Source organism: Tachypleus tridentatus, chromosome 7, assembly GCF_004210375.1.
Source record: "Tachypleus tridentatus isolate NWPU-2018 chromosome 7, ASM421037v1, whole genome shotgun sequence".
Classification (NCBI taxonomy): domain Eukaryota; kingdom Metazoa; phylum Arthropoda; class Merostomata; order Xiphosura; family Limulidae; genus Tachypleus; species Tachypleus tridentatus.
In genome coordinates this window covers 53,173,609-53,189,268 of record NC_134831.1, presented here as the reverse complement: position 1 = coordinate 53,189,268, position 15,660 = coordinate 53,173,609, and the positions used below count along the sequence as shown (strand labels likewise).

General features: G+C 31.9%; 2 protein-coding genes across 3 annotated transcripts in view; both read right to left on the bottom strand.

The window, feature by feature from the left end:
- Positions 1-8,010: 8,010 nt before the first annotated feature.
- Positions 8,011-12,518, bottom strand: LOC143255664 (uncharacterized). 2 transcript variants are annotated; one of them, XR_013030785.1, is made up of 3 exons: positions 11,783-12,518; positions 9,414-9,482; positions 8,011-8,141 (listed from the first exon to the last, which is right to left on the bottom strand). XR_013030785.1 is itself a non-coding variant. In XM_076511699.1 (2 exons), exons 1-2 carry the CDS (start codon positions 12,516-12,518, stop codon positions 9,466-9,468), a joined length of 753 nt encoding a protein of 250 aa, XP_076367814.1. In that variant the 3' UTR covers positions 8,011-9,465. The 2 variants fall into 2 exon arrangements, 1 of the variants encoding a protein (XP_076367814.1); XM_076511699.1 differs by having other exon boundaries at positions 8,011-9,482.
- The window catches only part of LOC143255665 (regulator of G-protein signaling loco-like), a 102,401-nt gene continuing 94,751 nt past the window's right edge, over positions 8,011-15,660 (bottom strand). Inside the window, 1 exon segment of the mRNA XM_076511700.1 lies at positions 8,011-12,888. Within this exon segment, the coding sequence (XP_076367815.1) occupies positions 12,551-12,888 (338 nt within the window). The 3' untranslated portion in view covers positions 8,011-12,550.

Here is a 15,660-nt window from a genome sequence, read left to right as displayed (position 1 = left end):
AGATGTTGAAACATTTTCCAAAGAAATTGTAAAATACAAAATACTTGTTCTCTCCCAGTTGACGTATAACGTTTCGATCGGGTGCCATTCCACAGATAAAGGTTGGTAATCTGTACACAAAATAAATTTAGAATGATTGTGTACGCATTTTATACGAATGCGCGTTTTGAAGGTCCTAAGTGACAAGTTATGCATATGAACATTAACAATGAAATTGAAAAAAACAGTATATAAACTACTTATCATATGAACAGTGTTTCTAAATTGGCGAAGTATGATTATGATTAAGTGTATTTGTTATTAAGCATAAGTACAAGCCTTACATTTCAATCATTATATTTTCAGGATGTTTTAAGGAAAGGAGTGTATAATAGTATTCCAAACACACTATGTCTGAAATATCGATTGCCGACTACACGTTTCGCTTGATACAAGCTCGTCAGGTCATCTAAAGAACACAACAAACGTTTGTGTTTTCTTATAGCAAAGCCACATTGGGCTGTCTGCTGTGTCCACCGAGGAATAATTGAACCCGTAATTTTAGCGTTGTAAATACATAAATTTACTGTTGTCCTAGTGGAGGAACAGCACACAACAACCATACTTATATAACCCATTGATAAACGGATGAGTTCTGTATCGAATGAAACGCGTCGTCACCGGTAATACAACTAATATAGTTTTTTTTAGAATTAAGCACAAAGTTACATAGTGGGTTTCTAGCAATATGAGTCTGCAGACATACCTCTGTGCCACTGACGGAACAGCGAATCTAGACTAGATTATATAGAATGGATGAAATACTTTTATGAGTGTACTCGTCTAATTCTCCAAGGTACTAGATATACAATGCAGAGTTAAATAAATATATATATATAATAGGCCTAATACCAGTACTTAACGACAATTAAATTAATTACATAAATTACTATTAACTATACTAGTGGACATAGTGTGATTAAAATACTATTTTACATCGGACTGAATAAATAATTTAGTATTAAAAATAAATAAACTAAGTCTAACATCAGTGTCTTATGGCAAGTATAATTAATTATAATTATAGTTCGCTAGCTTAGAAAAGGCTTACACATCATAACAACTGTTTTTGCATTGATTTATATTAATTATACTTCTTATAAGTAATACCATTAGACATGGTACATTTTTAACAACACATTTTTTATTCATTCACTTCCTTGGTTTTTTTTTCCTTTTCTATACGAAAACCCTTAAGGATTAAATAAATCATGTAGTATTAAAACACACTCTAGAAGCGATAGTAATATCTTATAAGTACAATTACTCGTAATTATGTTTCGTCAGCTTCAGGAGGCCGTTTACACGCAAAACAAGTGTATTTAAATAACTTTATATTATCCAAGTATACACACATACACATATATTCATAAATAAAATACTGATTATGAAACGATAATTTTATTGCAAATAAATAATGTTTGAACTTGGAACCATCAAACTAAATGTAAGCATTGAACGTTTTATCTTTTTCCTACTCATTATTTCTATACGTCAGATGAATAATAATCTTAGCAGTTTGATTTATTCTTGTACAGAAGTATCTATCTGTCTCTTCTTTTTGTGTAAATATACGTGTCTTTTGTGTATATACATATATATTCTCACAACAGTATAATACTTTATCATTGTTAATAGTTTTGATTTTATCACTTCTGTATAAACATATTATTTACGTGTAAATGTTTAAGTATACACTCGTATTATATATACTAATTTATAAACTCCGTTTACGTTTTATTTTCAATATCTTTGTCGAGTTGTACTTATGTAACTAGTGTATTGTTGCGCTATCTCTTATGTGTTTAGGTGTAAAAATCAAATACAATCATTTTAATTAATTATATTTGTAATAAGAAAAATCAGAATCTGCGTAACGTTGAGGGATTAATGCAACAAAACAATATCACTGTAAAAACACAATGTTGAAATACAAACAGCTATTTTTATTTTGCAACATTTTGCGCAACTGCTCTTCCCCAGTAGTCTTCCAGTGACTCAGCGATGAGTTTGAATGATTGTAAAGTTTAAAATCAAGGTGTGATACCTGTGGTAAACACAGCACATGTTGTTCATGGTGTAGCTTTGTGTGTGAGAAAATATAAACATGAAATTATACTATTTTCATATCAAGCTTGACAAACAACAATTATTCAAAACATCGCTAGATAAATTTGTTTTTACATCAAATATGATGTATTGTCATAGGACAATAGTATTAGGCCTTTTTTATTATTTTTAACACTACATTTTTAATTAGTCTCTTAGGTTTTCCCATAAGAAGAATGTTTATTAATGTTTCAACCACACTGTATCTATCATATTTTCTGCTGATGACGACTGTTTGTTTGTTTGTTTGTTTAGAATTAAGCACAAAGCTACACATTGGACTATCTGTGTTCTGCTCGCTATGGGTATCGAAATCCGGTTGTTAGCGGTGCGAGTCCGCAGACATACTGCTGTGCCACTGGAGGCGCTGATGACGAATTTCACTCAAAATCAGAAAAAAATTAATCAGACCAGCAGTGTCTTAACAACATTAGTCCTAATTCTACTGTCTTATAAAAATATAAATGATCACAATCATTCTAATTTTATTCAATACAATGATTAGTGACTTTTATCTTAAAGGCGAGAATTGTCTCGTTACGTTGTAGGACAACCGTGCGAAAATATAAATACATTGATATCTCAGATTTTAGCTAGTTTAACACAGGCTAACAGTCCGGCTCAAATACCCGTAACAGAAGCAAAGTCAAACTCTTACTAGACGTGTTGTAAAACAACATCATATTAACCCAAGCGTCACTCTTAGAACATAACTTATATCACGACTGTTAATTTCTTGGTGAAAATAAATTGTGACAATTTGTGTGCGAAACTAAAACTCGAACAGAAAGATGTTTTTGGGCATTTTCTTTGTATACCGAAGAAAAGACGCATCCAGTGGCAACAAATACATTACACTTTGGCAAGATTTCAAAAAGAGATAGGTTCAAGTGTTCAAATATATATTTTTCTTGGTAAAATTCTTGATTCATTTAACTCATATGTTTATATATATATATATTACATAGTAAGAAAAGATAAATCACATGTGAGAGAATAAAACAATCACCTTTTCTTATAAATGAGTATAAATATGTTTGGTTATTTAAGTTAAAGAACCAATTTTCTTTATTTTAAAGATTCTTGTGAAAAGAACAAGTACCATCTGATATAGTTGTCCGTAATTTTGAACTGATTGGCTAGAGGAAGGCAACTAGTCAATAGCACTCACTGCCAATTTTCGAGGTATTCTACCAGTATAGTAAGCTCTAACTGTAACTCTTATGATGCACCAACGGCTCTAAACTGCGTTTTATTTTTTGAAAACAGGATTCGAACCTCGGAACGATAGTCCTGCATGCAAACCACTAACTATACCTGACCATAGTTACAGGTCGAATACCTCAAATTTCAGACAACAGAAATAAATTTGAAATTTTCTCAAACTTCACGTAACATCATACAAATGGGGATTTTTTTTTCGAATACTTAGACATAATATTTTCCCCGATTTTTTTTCCTCTGAAGACAGCTATTATCAACATATGTTTTCAAAGTTTTGTCAAGTGTAAAGCTAGAAAATAAGCTATCTTCACTCTACCTATCGTGAGTTTCTAAATACACTTTTTAGTATTATAAACCGTCATATTTATTTCTGAACGACAGTGGAATTCTAATGTAATAAAATTAGATTTTCTGAGCCTCTGCACATTTTCAGAAAATACATTTTATGTAAATATAGATAACACGCAACAAACATCGAAAAATAACATTTATGGATATGATAGGTTAGAGTGCGATTTTTGAAGCGACAAAAAGGACATTAATTGATATAACTCTTTACTCATTTACAAAATTAGGATTTTAAACCAGTACGACACTAGGACAAAAAAATAGATCGCAAACCCTCGACCTCAATTTTGAACAACTAAGCAGATGAAAGTCAATCTACGTTAAGCACCCTCAGTCACAGAGGTTTAGTCTAGTTTGTTAAAAAGATAATAGGATTGACGGTTTATTTAATGAGTTTATAGTTCGAAATGCAGACCGCCTTTCTGCACCATAACATTTTAAACCCTGGACTTTGGATCTTCAGCATAGTATGTTAGCAACCAAGCTACACATAGACCTCTATTAACTTTTTGAAAATAATCAACTAATGTTGATAACTCACTTTTTTCAAGCTCGCTCCACACGATTTGAATGTTAAAGAACAGTAATAATTAATATAAGAAAAATAATGTGTTAACATTGTATCGCAATTACCCTTGAATATGTTATATTTGTTAAAGTAATCATATTAAAAACTTGGTTCTTTGTTTCAGTAACAGGAGGTAAACATGGACCCAGAAGTATTATAATCCGACATGTTGACAACTCAGCCATCGCTCGAACATACTTTGCTATTGCAGTGAGGTGATAGTACACGTACTAACCGTGTAGGTAAGTGACACTTGGAAATGTTACGCGTTTTATTAATAGATGTTTCAGGTTATTCTAGTCCTGTAGCAAAAGATGAAAGTGAGCACACGAATATCACCGAAACAGCTTTAGCTTTATGGACGTGAGAACGAACGTTCACAAGAACATCCGGAAGTATTATGCTTATGCGTGAAAAATGATTATTAGGAATTTGCTTTTCGTGTGATTTAATAAATACTTGGTTAAATGGTCCAAAAATATAAAACATAAGCAAGACAGTTATTCTGTGAAACAAACGAACAAAAAACTGCCGCGTTTATATTTATTAATATATAAATAGAATTATTTCTACCAATAGAAAAAACGCCTTCTAAACATAACTCATCAGGAATACTCCTGACGGATACAATCTGATTTATCGACATTAGTTTCTGGCACTTCATTACTGTACTAAAATATTGTTTAACGTACAATCAGCTAGGTTCCAAAGTAAGACTTCTACATCTGATAAACGTTAATTTTGTAACTTGTAAGAACTTATCATGTTGTGAGGCGCCTAGTTAAATACTTAAAATCGTGGTTATACAATTAAGTCACGTCAATCTCAGGTTAAAAAATAAAGTAGCGAGAGAAAAAAATCACAATTTTGAATTTGTTTGTAGTGCCATCTGACGCATAAAAACTAACGTTACTTTTTGCAGAGCTCTCTCTATAGCAATGAAAAGTTACTAAGCCTAGATGTTTTTGTTATCATTGTTTGGGAATGTTCTTTGAAAAATCGTGCGTTTACGTAATTATCTCTCTCTCACTTTTTCTAAAGCATATATATACTATAAAAAGTATTCAATAAATTTGAACATTAATTCATATCAGAATCAAAATAAGTACCTAATCCATGTCACCCCATATCAATGTTTTTTTGTTTTTTTTACACGCTTCATAAAATCCTTTCAACAGAACAAATCATCAATGCTGTACAACCTTTTCTAATTATGATTTGAGAAAATGTGTAACTATACATTAACCTATATTTCGTGTATTTTATTTTATGCCTTATTTTTATATGTTGTTACAAAAATAATAATTAATTAGTTTACTAATTTAACTTCATTAGTTTTTATTATTTTAAAAGCATTTCAACAATTATTTAGCCCAAAATATGAGAAATTAGATTGGTTAGCGAACTGAACATTCAATTTGTTAATTTCACACATTTTAATAGATCTTCAACTACATTACTGAATAGTAAGAGGTGCTTCAGATTCGTTACAAGCTGATATTTCCAAGAAAAAATGGTAAATTATTTTAAATAAAATTAATCAAAACGAGACATCAAAGTTTTTCTTTGATAATAATTTATTTGTAAAGTTTAAAACTCTACATGTATTAGTGAAAATAATTCCACCGTCTTCAGGACAATAAACCATGAGATTTCTTATAAACCTATGCACGTGCATAATAAGTATGGTTTTAGAGTGATGCCATTCACAACAACGATTTTCAAAAATTTTCTTCCATGGATCCTCGGCCTAAATCTCTATTTATATTCATTTATGTTTTGATCAATTTCTAAATATTCTCTTATATTTATTTCATCTTTTCCCTTTACCTGTTTAAGTATTTTTACACTATTCCAACCAACATGTGTAGAATTCGCCACATGTTCCACTAAATCCGACTCACATACCTAATGCAATTAATAATAGAGGGTCGTCAACACGTTTGACGAGGGCTATCTGCGCCAGTCATCCCTAATTTAGCAGGATAAGACTAGAGGAAAGGCAGCTAGTCATCACCACCCATTGCCAACTCTTGGCCTCCTCTTTTACCAATGAATAGTTGGATTGACCACGGCGTGTGGCCGTTTGAAAGGCGAGCATGTTTGGTGTGACAGGGATTTGAACCCGCGACCCTCAGATTACGAATCGAGCACCCTAACTACCTGGCCAGTTTATTCTTAAAAAAAAAAAAATCGTTTATAACAATTTCGGATAATACACAGTTAAACATTCATCGGAATTTGTAAAAAAAGGTTTAGAACATGTGCGCACTATAAAGTAATAGACTAGTTTCTTTTGATGTGTTATTATTTACAAATGTACCTATAGAAGAAATATTATGTTGTTTTAACAATAGTTTGCTGGCTGGTAACTTTTTTCATGATTAGAAGTACATTATAAATTTAAAAAGGTTGTAGATAACTAATACGTATTTTAAGGTAGGAAACATTTACAAAAAATACAGGTTTGTCTATGAGGTCATCGTTATCACTTTTGTTTGTGAATATTTCCATGTTTGAGGTTGAAACTTGTGCGCTAAAAACATTGGTGATAAAATTCAAGATGTGTGTGACACATTTCTGGTGTGGCCACATGGAAACATATTGATTTCCGAATGTATCTGAGTTCTAAAAGCATTGTTGTACAATTCATTTCAGAAGTAGAATATGAGGCTGTAATCATTTTTGTTGTTTCTATACATAGGACTTTCTGCGTATAAGAAACCATTTACAGTTGGCATGGTGCTACAGGTTAATCATATCATCAGTGATCACAAAATATGTCATTTTTAGTCTTTTGTTTATTGGCCTATTATTGTTTCTTTATATAACGAAGATTTGATGTTAGAATTGACTTATTTAAAACAGGTAGCGATTGATAGAGGGCATCAACCTAAAACCATAAGTAGGATGTAAATATTGTAACAAAATGTCTGGATGCAGTAAGTCGCACATTCAAAAATGATCGGTAGAGAAAGAATATGTCTGTCTTATGTTTCACTTTGGTTAAAAAAAAAAAAAAAGTAATGTGCTTAGGCAAAAGGTGAAAGGCCAACTAATATTTACCCTCAATTAAGTCATATAATTAATGGTTTGAAAGATAAAACTGAATTAAGGGATAAATGTGGTATATATAGATATATATAATTTCATGTACTTGTGATCTAGGTATATTGGGCAGACAAGCAGAAACTTAAAATTTATATTACAAGAACACCAAAATGTGATGGATAAAATAAAAACGGGTGAATTGGCTCTGTCTGAATATGAGGCGAATCTTACACGTTATTGACTTTGATAATATAAAAATACTTAAACAGATAAAGAGAAAAGATGAAACTAAACACAAGAGAATCTTTAGAAATAGTTAAAAACAAAATGAATATAAATAGAGATTTACGCCCAGGATACATGGAATTAAATTTTTGAAAATCGTTGTTCTAAATGGCACACTGTAAAAACATACTAATTATACACCTTAATAAGTTTATAAGATTCTTCATGCGTAGTTTATTCTTTTCAAGATGGTGGAATTATCTCTACTGAAGCATGTTGTTTCTAAAACTTTTTAATTTATATTTTTAAACTCCACAAATGAATCACTGTGCAAGTAAAAAATGTTGATGTTTCGTTTGATTAATTTTATCTAAATTTCTTCGCACAAGAACTGTTTGTTTCACATATTAACTGTCTAGATATATTAAATAACACAGAGTTCAAAATGCATGTAAAATAAAAAGCTTTATTCTGAAGATAAATATACAATGTATTAAACCCAATACTGGAGTTGTGCTGTGATGGAAATTTACCGCTCCTTCCCAGCCCAAATAAAAATATTGTTCACGAACACCACCTTCACAAATAGATAATGATCACGTTATACACCAGGTTCAACATTACCCCAAGCAGCTACAAATGTACAATATTTTTCTGACAAACACATTTTTACCCACATGATTTACTCATGTCATTGTATGATTGTTATGATTTACAAATTGGCACTCACTTTCACACAGAAATTCTAATTTCACACAAATATGAATAATAACAAGTTTATATAAAATATCAGTAATTATCCAATACCAATTATTATATTCAAGAAAGATATATTTTAAAATTACTACATACAAATTTCGTACCACACACAATATATACATATTACATTTTCTAAAACAGAAATTAACAGAATGTGAAAACAATAAAAATGTCAAAGATAATAAAAGAATTGAGGTTAACAAAACCTCCAATAAAAAGTACCAAATAATATCAAACACAAGAAAAAAAATTCTATTTATGTACACTGACATGCCTTTCTTCAAAAATGACAGTGAACAAAGGTGCCAGAACTATACTTTATGGTTGTGGTATTAAAGTTTTTATAATAAACAATATTTATGACCAAGGTATAAACTCATAAGAGAAACGCCTGTGAAATATCAGGCTAAAATATGAAACTAGTTAAAATATTCAAATATTTTTACATTTAATGCATCAAGTGACAAAACAATTTTAGCACTGAAATATTTTGTAAATCATCTAATAAGTTAGGAATAATACTTTAAAGATTCAAGACATCATTACAATATCAAAATAAATCAAAAACTGAGCACCTGATTTAAAAGGTTTAAAGCTGCTAACAAGTGGTTCAAAAAGTTAAATATCTAAACACTTGAAAATCTAGTAGCTGAATTGTACCACTTTTCTGCAGTACCTTGTGGGGAATGATCTAATTACATACTCTTAGACCAGGAGTTCCCAAACTCCTTCAGCACATATCCAGAATATTCCATATCCTGACTAAGGAGTCCCAATGGCCTATGGCCCACAGTTTGGAAACCCACCATCTTAGACATGTTTACACGGCAGTGAACAGTTTACACTAGAATATAGATTTGGGATGCACAAAGAGTAGTACAAGTTAGAATTGACTAACAAAATTCTAAGTTGTAAAAATAACATTTAGAACATTGTTCAATTATTGAAATAACATAACTCTGATTTTAAGGGTCAACCCAATATCTAGCCATTCTATTCCTCAATTAAAACTTCTCAAAGTTCAAAATTCTACATGTGCAATTTCACTCCAAAAGAAAGCAAAAAACTTTTTTTTTCTAAAATAACTCACCTTCAGTTTTCATTTCTCACCACAAAAGATTCCTGCTAGATTGTATTTCAGATTACCTTTGACTTCTCACTACCAAATAATAGGAAAATTCTTTATGTATTTTAGCCTGTCCCATTTTATTCCTTCAACAGGGTCTTACAAGTTTTTCTCCCTACTTCACAAAATATTTTTCTGTTAACTTTCATACGTATAAACACCAAAGTGATATCACATCTTTATGACAATTATAATTTTACATTATACTTAGTGGTTCAATATTAGCACTTCTAAGAATTTGTAAGTGGAAGTACTGAAAAAAATGCAATATGCCAATTAAACTACACCTGTCATATCCAATACCAAGAAGGCCATTTTAATAACAAGGGTCATCAAGACAACAGGGATACAACACTCAGTAGTGGTCTAGGTGCTATTTAAAATCAATTGTATAAATAATAACTGTCAAACTAATCTTCTTGCATCAATGTTTTGCTGACTTAGGCTTTATAAGTAAAAAGGTTTTAGATGAATCAATGAAAACAACTTACAAAACAGAATTTATTAACAAAGTAAAGGTCATCTGTTTGAAGTATGAAAAAACTAATCTAGTTTCAGTAGATCAGCTATCAGGTAATCATAAACACTCAACAAGATATGAAAAGAAATTTAATAGATAAGTGAAACAAACAACTTGAAATATATCTAACTGTATAGAACAGAAGCAATATCATTTAAAGTTATTACAACTAAAAATGTTCATGTGCCTAAAGAACAGACTAGCACAATTATTGCATTAATGACAGGGCCAGCAAGACTACTTTTTATTACACAACCTTGTTATTCACATAGAAGGCTATAAAAATCAGGTAATTTTTAAATTGTACGGTTAAAGTCATAAACTAAACAAAATAAATAAGTTACAAAATTTCCAGTATGTACACTTTCATATGTTAAACATGGATGGCATTTCTTGCAAGATATTATATTATTTAAACCCCTCATCATTTCATAATCACATCACCTAGTTAGTTCTCCTAGAATAAAAAGAAAATGGCTAACTGAACCTATTGTCAAACACTTATTGTATTCAGCACTACATATTTCATTGACACTGTTCCTATCTGATTAGAAAACTTAATGTTAAAATTCCTTTTTTTTCTTAAATCATATTGGAAAACTAGATTAGCAATGTTGTATATGTAAATTACACTCAAATTTATTTTCATCTATCCTCTCCTACAACGGTTTCAGTCCACCATGTCTAAGTACTAACTATGCTAGTGAAAGAAGTTAGGTAAATATTATACTAACCTTTAGTTCATATATATATATATATTTTCTCTCTCTCAGTGAATGTCCAAATGTCATGATTAAATATTTTTGAATGGAGTATCTTACAAATCTATAAGTGTAAGTGATAAATAACAATAAAATCATATGGTATCATATTTTACTACATATAAATATTAGGAATACAGATGAACCAATATAAAATATACCAAAAGTATTGTCTCAAGTAATAACTGGTACACTGTTTCTTTCTGCTACCTTGGGTATCACATGATGATGAAATCATTGAACATTTCAGCAAGGTGATGCCTGCATTCTTAATTATTTTCTACATAGATACCTCCCTATTTTCAATAAGATTACAACCAAAAGGGATGCTAAAATAACAGATAACTAGCTATGAAAGTTTAATTACAAAGACTCAAACCAATTTGTCAGGCTATGGGACCAATTATGGTAATTTGTTTTTTTCATATTTGTGTGTATGTCTGTAATAAAGTTATTTTTACAACCTTAGACTCATTTTTAACATCTACTGATGGAATTAGTTCCTCTACTTATTTGTTAATAAAACTAGAAAGCTAAGGTCTACATGACCAATACTGACACCTACATCAGTCATATTAATACAAAGAGAATTAAGTTTTGAAAGTAAATTTTAGTTGAAATCAGAGCAAAATAAATGTAGTTCTTGTGTTAAAATATTCTCAAAACTAACAAGTAGCTTCAGTTCTAAAAATTAAATTATTTAAATCCCTGAATATATATATTTTAAAAAAGAAATTTTATCTTGTTTTATAATCAACATTTTATGCTTATATAAACAAGAGCTGGAATTTTTGTATACAGATAACACAATGTTTAAAACAAAACATTTCTACAGCATGAAAAAAAGGATTAGTGACAACACTTGTACTAAATTTGCATTTCTTTACAGGTATAGGTTTATCAAACACACATTAAAGAGAAACTACAAAATATATTCTAGTTTCAACCTATACAATTTTCTTACATATGGCAACCTTATAAATGTTTTAAAAAAAACTATTGCCATAAGATTTATTTCTAAAGAAAGCTGGATTATACAAAGCTAATGTTACATTTAGCTGAAGAGTTTTCCTTTTCATGCTGAAGTCCTCTTTTTGCCCAATTTTTCAGTTTGTTGAACTCTGCCCTACTATTGGCTATGCTCTGAGTGGTAGTGGCAAGAGGGATACGGAAATCATTCTCGCTAGTTAGTTCCTCTTCTGAACCTTGACAACAGTGAGCATTCATAGATGGACACTGACGACTAGGAGGGCGTGGTGGAGGGCCTCGGGCTTTAGCTTTAGGAGGAAGAGGGGGTGGTTCACAAGATAATCTTCTGGTGGGTGAATGATGACAAGGAGGTGGAGAAAAAGACTTTTTATCTGAATTATTGTCATTTATAGCTGTTTTAACTGGTGAATAATTGGCCTTGTCTAAATGAATAGCAGTACTTGTTAAGACTGATGGAGGGGGAATCTTCAACCGATTCAAGGATTCATCATTTGATTGCTGAGCTTTCAAATTTACATCAAGATCCAGATCTAAGTCTAATGTCTCTATGTTATCCTTGAACAAGGGATCATCCATGTCTGTTGCTGGAGATATAGAAGGAGCTCTAAAACTTGACTCTTCTATGCAGAGTGGAAGGCTTCTGGTTGTAGGTCGTTGATATGGTGGAAAACGTGGGATTGGATGGGAAGAAGGCCGAGGAGGGAGCTTAACCAGTGGTATACCTGGCAAAGGAGGCACTGGACGTTGTCTACTTGTAGGAGGAATTCTCCAATCACAAAAAAATCTTTCTGACTGCATGTCACCTGGAAAGCCTAAATGAGGCCTACATCTCAGGCTAGCACCAAAGTATTCCTCCGCTTGTTCTGAAGTAGGAAAAATTGAATCAACACTGAAACTATGATCAGAAAAGTGTAGGGTTGGCGAAATATCCAAATCTTTTTCAAACTTTGCAAAAGGTATGTGTGATCTTCGATTTTCTTTGAATGGTCTCTATATTTCACAATTTCTCTCAACTCCTGTTCTGCAGGAAGACTTTGCCCAAGCCTCTTTTTTTTGCTTAATAAATTAGATTCTACTTTGAGAAAATCTGGTAGTTCAAAATTGATCTCTGTGCCTCGCTGATCATCAAGTCGACCCCGCTCAGCTCTATTCCACACTTCAAAAAGGTCTAAAAACATAAAAACAATAAATGCATTTTCCTGTTAAGGTAGATATATTTTCTTCAACAATTCAGTCAACACTAATCTTCTTTGCAATACATAGTATATACAATCAGAACACAGTAATACATTTCACATGTATTGTCTAAATATGATTCTGAAGAAAGCCAATGTCTGAAGTGTTTACAAAACATACAAAGATACAGTTTGCACTTTTATCTTAAGAGTTTAGCACAAAACATTTTTGAGTGTATGAAAGTTATAATTTTGCTACAGTGAAAATTACTTTCTGATAAGAGTACATTACCTTCTCTCACATAAATAGCTATTATCATTCAGTGCTGCCCAGTATATGCAAAAAAACAACAACAAAAAATAAAAATAAAAATTGCATGCCACGAGCCTTAAATTTTCCAAATTTGTAACAGACTGATTCCAATGTATCTTGCATGTAAATCATCATGTGACAACACTCCACCAATATGAGTGACACATACTATGTTAATGCACGACTCCATCTTTTCAATTACCACAACTATAACCTGAGGTTTTGGCAGAAAATAGAAGCACCAATTTTCAGTAAGTACCTGTTGGAAATACATTTTCAGTATACTGAAATTATAATTTCTGATACAGTATATTACATTCTCTCACATAATTGCTAGAATCCCACACTGAGCAGGTGGAGGGATTATTGTGAGGGAAAAAAAGGAGCATCCTTTAAAAGTGTCAGAAGGACTCTCAAAGAGATATTTGATGTCGAAGACTGTACATGGGAGATGGCATCACTTCTCAACCTGGTATACTCTTTGCCTGTTATGGAAAGATGTTGCATATATGGTCAGAAAATCCAAGGAGCACAACTGAATGGGAGAGAACTATGGCAGGATATTGACCTGAACCATATATTATATATTAAAGTTATTAAAACTCAATCACAGAAAACATAAATATGAGTATAATTAAAGGATGTTCCCCTAGGTGTTGAATGACTAGGGTACAATGTACCATACATAGAAAGTAAACAACATCCAAAACCCATCCCACTGGGTATCAACATCCATGTAAGGGTAAGAAAGAGGATACCATCTTTACCACAAATTCTGGGAATCTATGAACAGGCATATTGTTGTTTTATCACAATGTGAGAAATTGAAGAATTAATCTGGGAACCTGACATTTGAAAAAAAAAAAAAAAACTATAATGTAAACCCCATCTCACTCAAAAATCTAATGGCAGAAACCATCACAAGTTCAGGAACATCAATGGAATAATAATCATCAAAGGATAGCAGAAGGGGAAGAACTGTACTAATCTGCAAGAACTTCCATTGTGACATGCTATATGGAAAAGAAACAAGAGTAGAAATGACTGGGCATATAGAAACAACTGTAATACATCTGTGAGGATTTATGTTAGTTGGTTCATCTCTATAACCAAAACTCAGCCACTAGGAACTCACAACCACATGAGAGTAGGATGAGGGATCCAAAAGGGGTGAACTGAAATTTTGATGGCTCACTCCTGTGTTATATAGTGAAGGAAATATTGACACCTAAACCAACATAATGCCACCACCCACCCTCCTCTCAACTAAATGGTTTTATAATAATTTATATATATTATTTGTATTTAGTTATTAATTTAGGGGGATTCCTCTATGGTCCACCACCCCCAGTGGCTTGGAACTGGAAAGTGGTAAGGATTCTCTAACTCCACTTGAAGAAAAGAAGGGGAAGACATAGTGGAGAGTCTGAAGGAATGACAACACCTGAGACAGTACAATGAGTGACCACAAAACCCTAATTTGAAAAGCAGATCATACTGATGTATTCAATACAAGGCATGGTAGGGATGGGCTGTTACCCTCTTCTGTTTTACTCATGTATTCTATGGGTTAATATGGTATGGGATGGACAAACTAATGAAGCAAACATATTGCAAGGATAAACCTACACTGATCTTGTGGAACACCCCAACTCCACAATGCGCATTGCATAGCCATTGAATTATAATGGTTGAGTCATCAAATTCTCAAAGTATGGCTTTTATTAGTCTATGTACACCAGGATAGACATCACTTGCAACAGAGCAGGATCAATGATTAAAAAGAAAGAGAGATGTCACTGAAAATAAGAGGTATGTATACTAAAAGGTAACTTACCCAGTCACAATCTCACAAAAGAGTGAAGAATGGAAACTAGTGGATGATGGTACTCTTACATGGAAGAAACAGCTATCTAAATTAAAATATGGAAGATGAATGTATAAGGAGTAGTTCTGATGTTTGATAGACAAAGTACCTCCAACAGATGACAGTTTGGATATGTAGCAAAAGTGCATTGTCTGAGTGAAGACATGAGGAATAGATGATGGGAAAAAAAGATCCAAGGAACAGAAGGTCACTTGGATCACAATCCAAACCTACTGGGTCACAGAAAGAAACTGTGGGAGGTGGATTCCACAGAATAACCTGGGAAACAATGAAGCAACTCAAAACACGTACTGGACTGACAAGATCATCTGGAAACAATCAAGATGAATATGTTAAGAAATGGAAAAGTTGAAATGAGTATGCCACATGAGCTACAAAATGGAAGACAAAAATGATCCAGAACAAAGGAAACAGTCAAGTTCAAACAGCAGAAAATTCCATAAATCAATTAGAAAGACCTGAGCCAGAGACAAAGTTGAATAAATATTTTGGAAAAAAATTATGGAAGAGAAAAAAATAGATATAATCCTGTCAGAATATATCAACAACCAGAGCAATGGGATG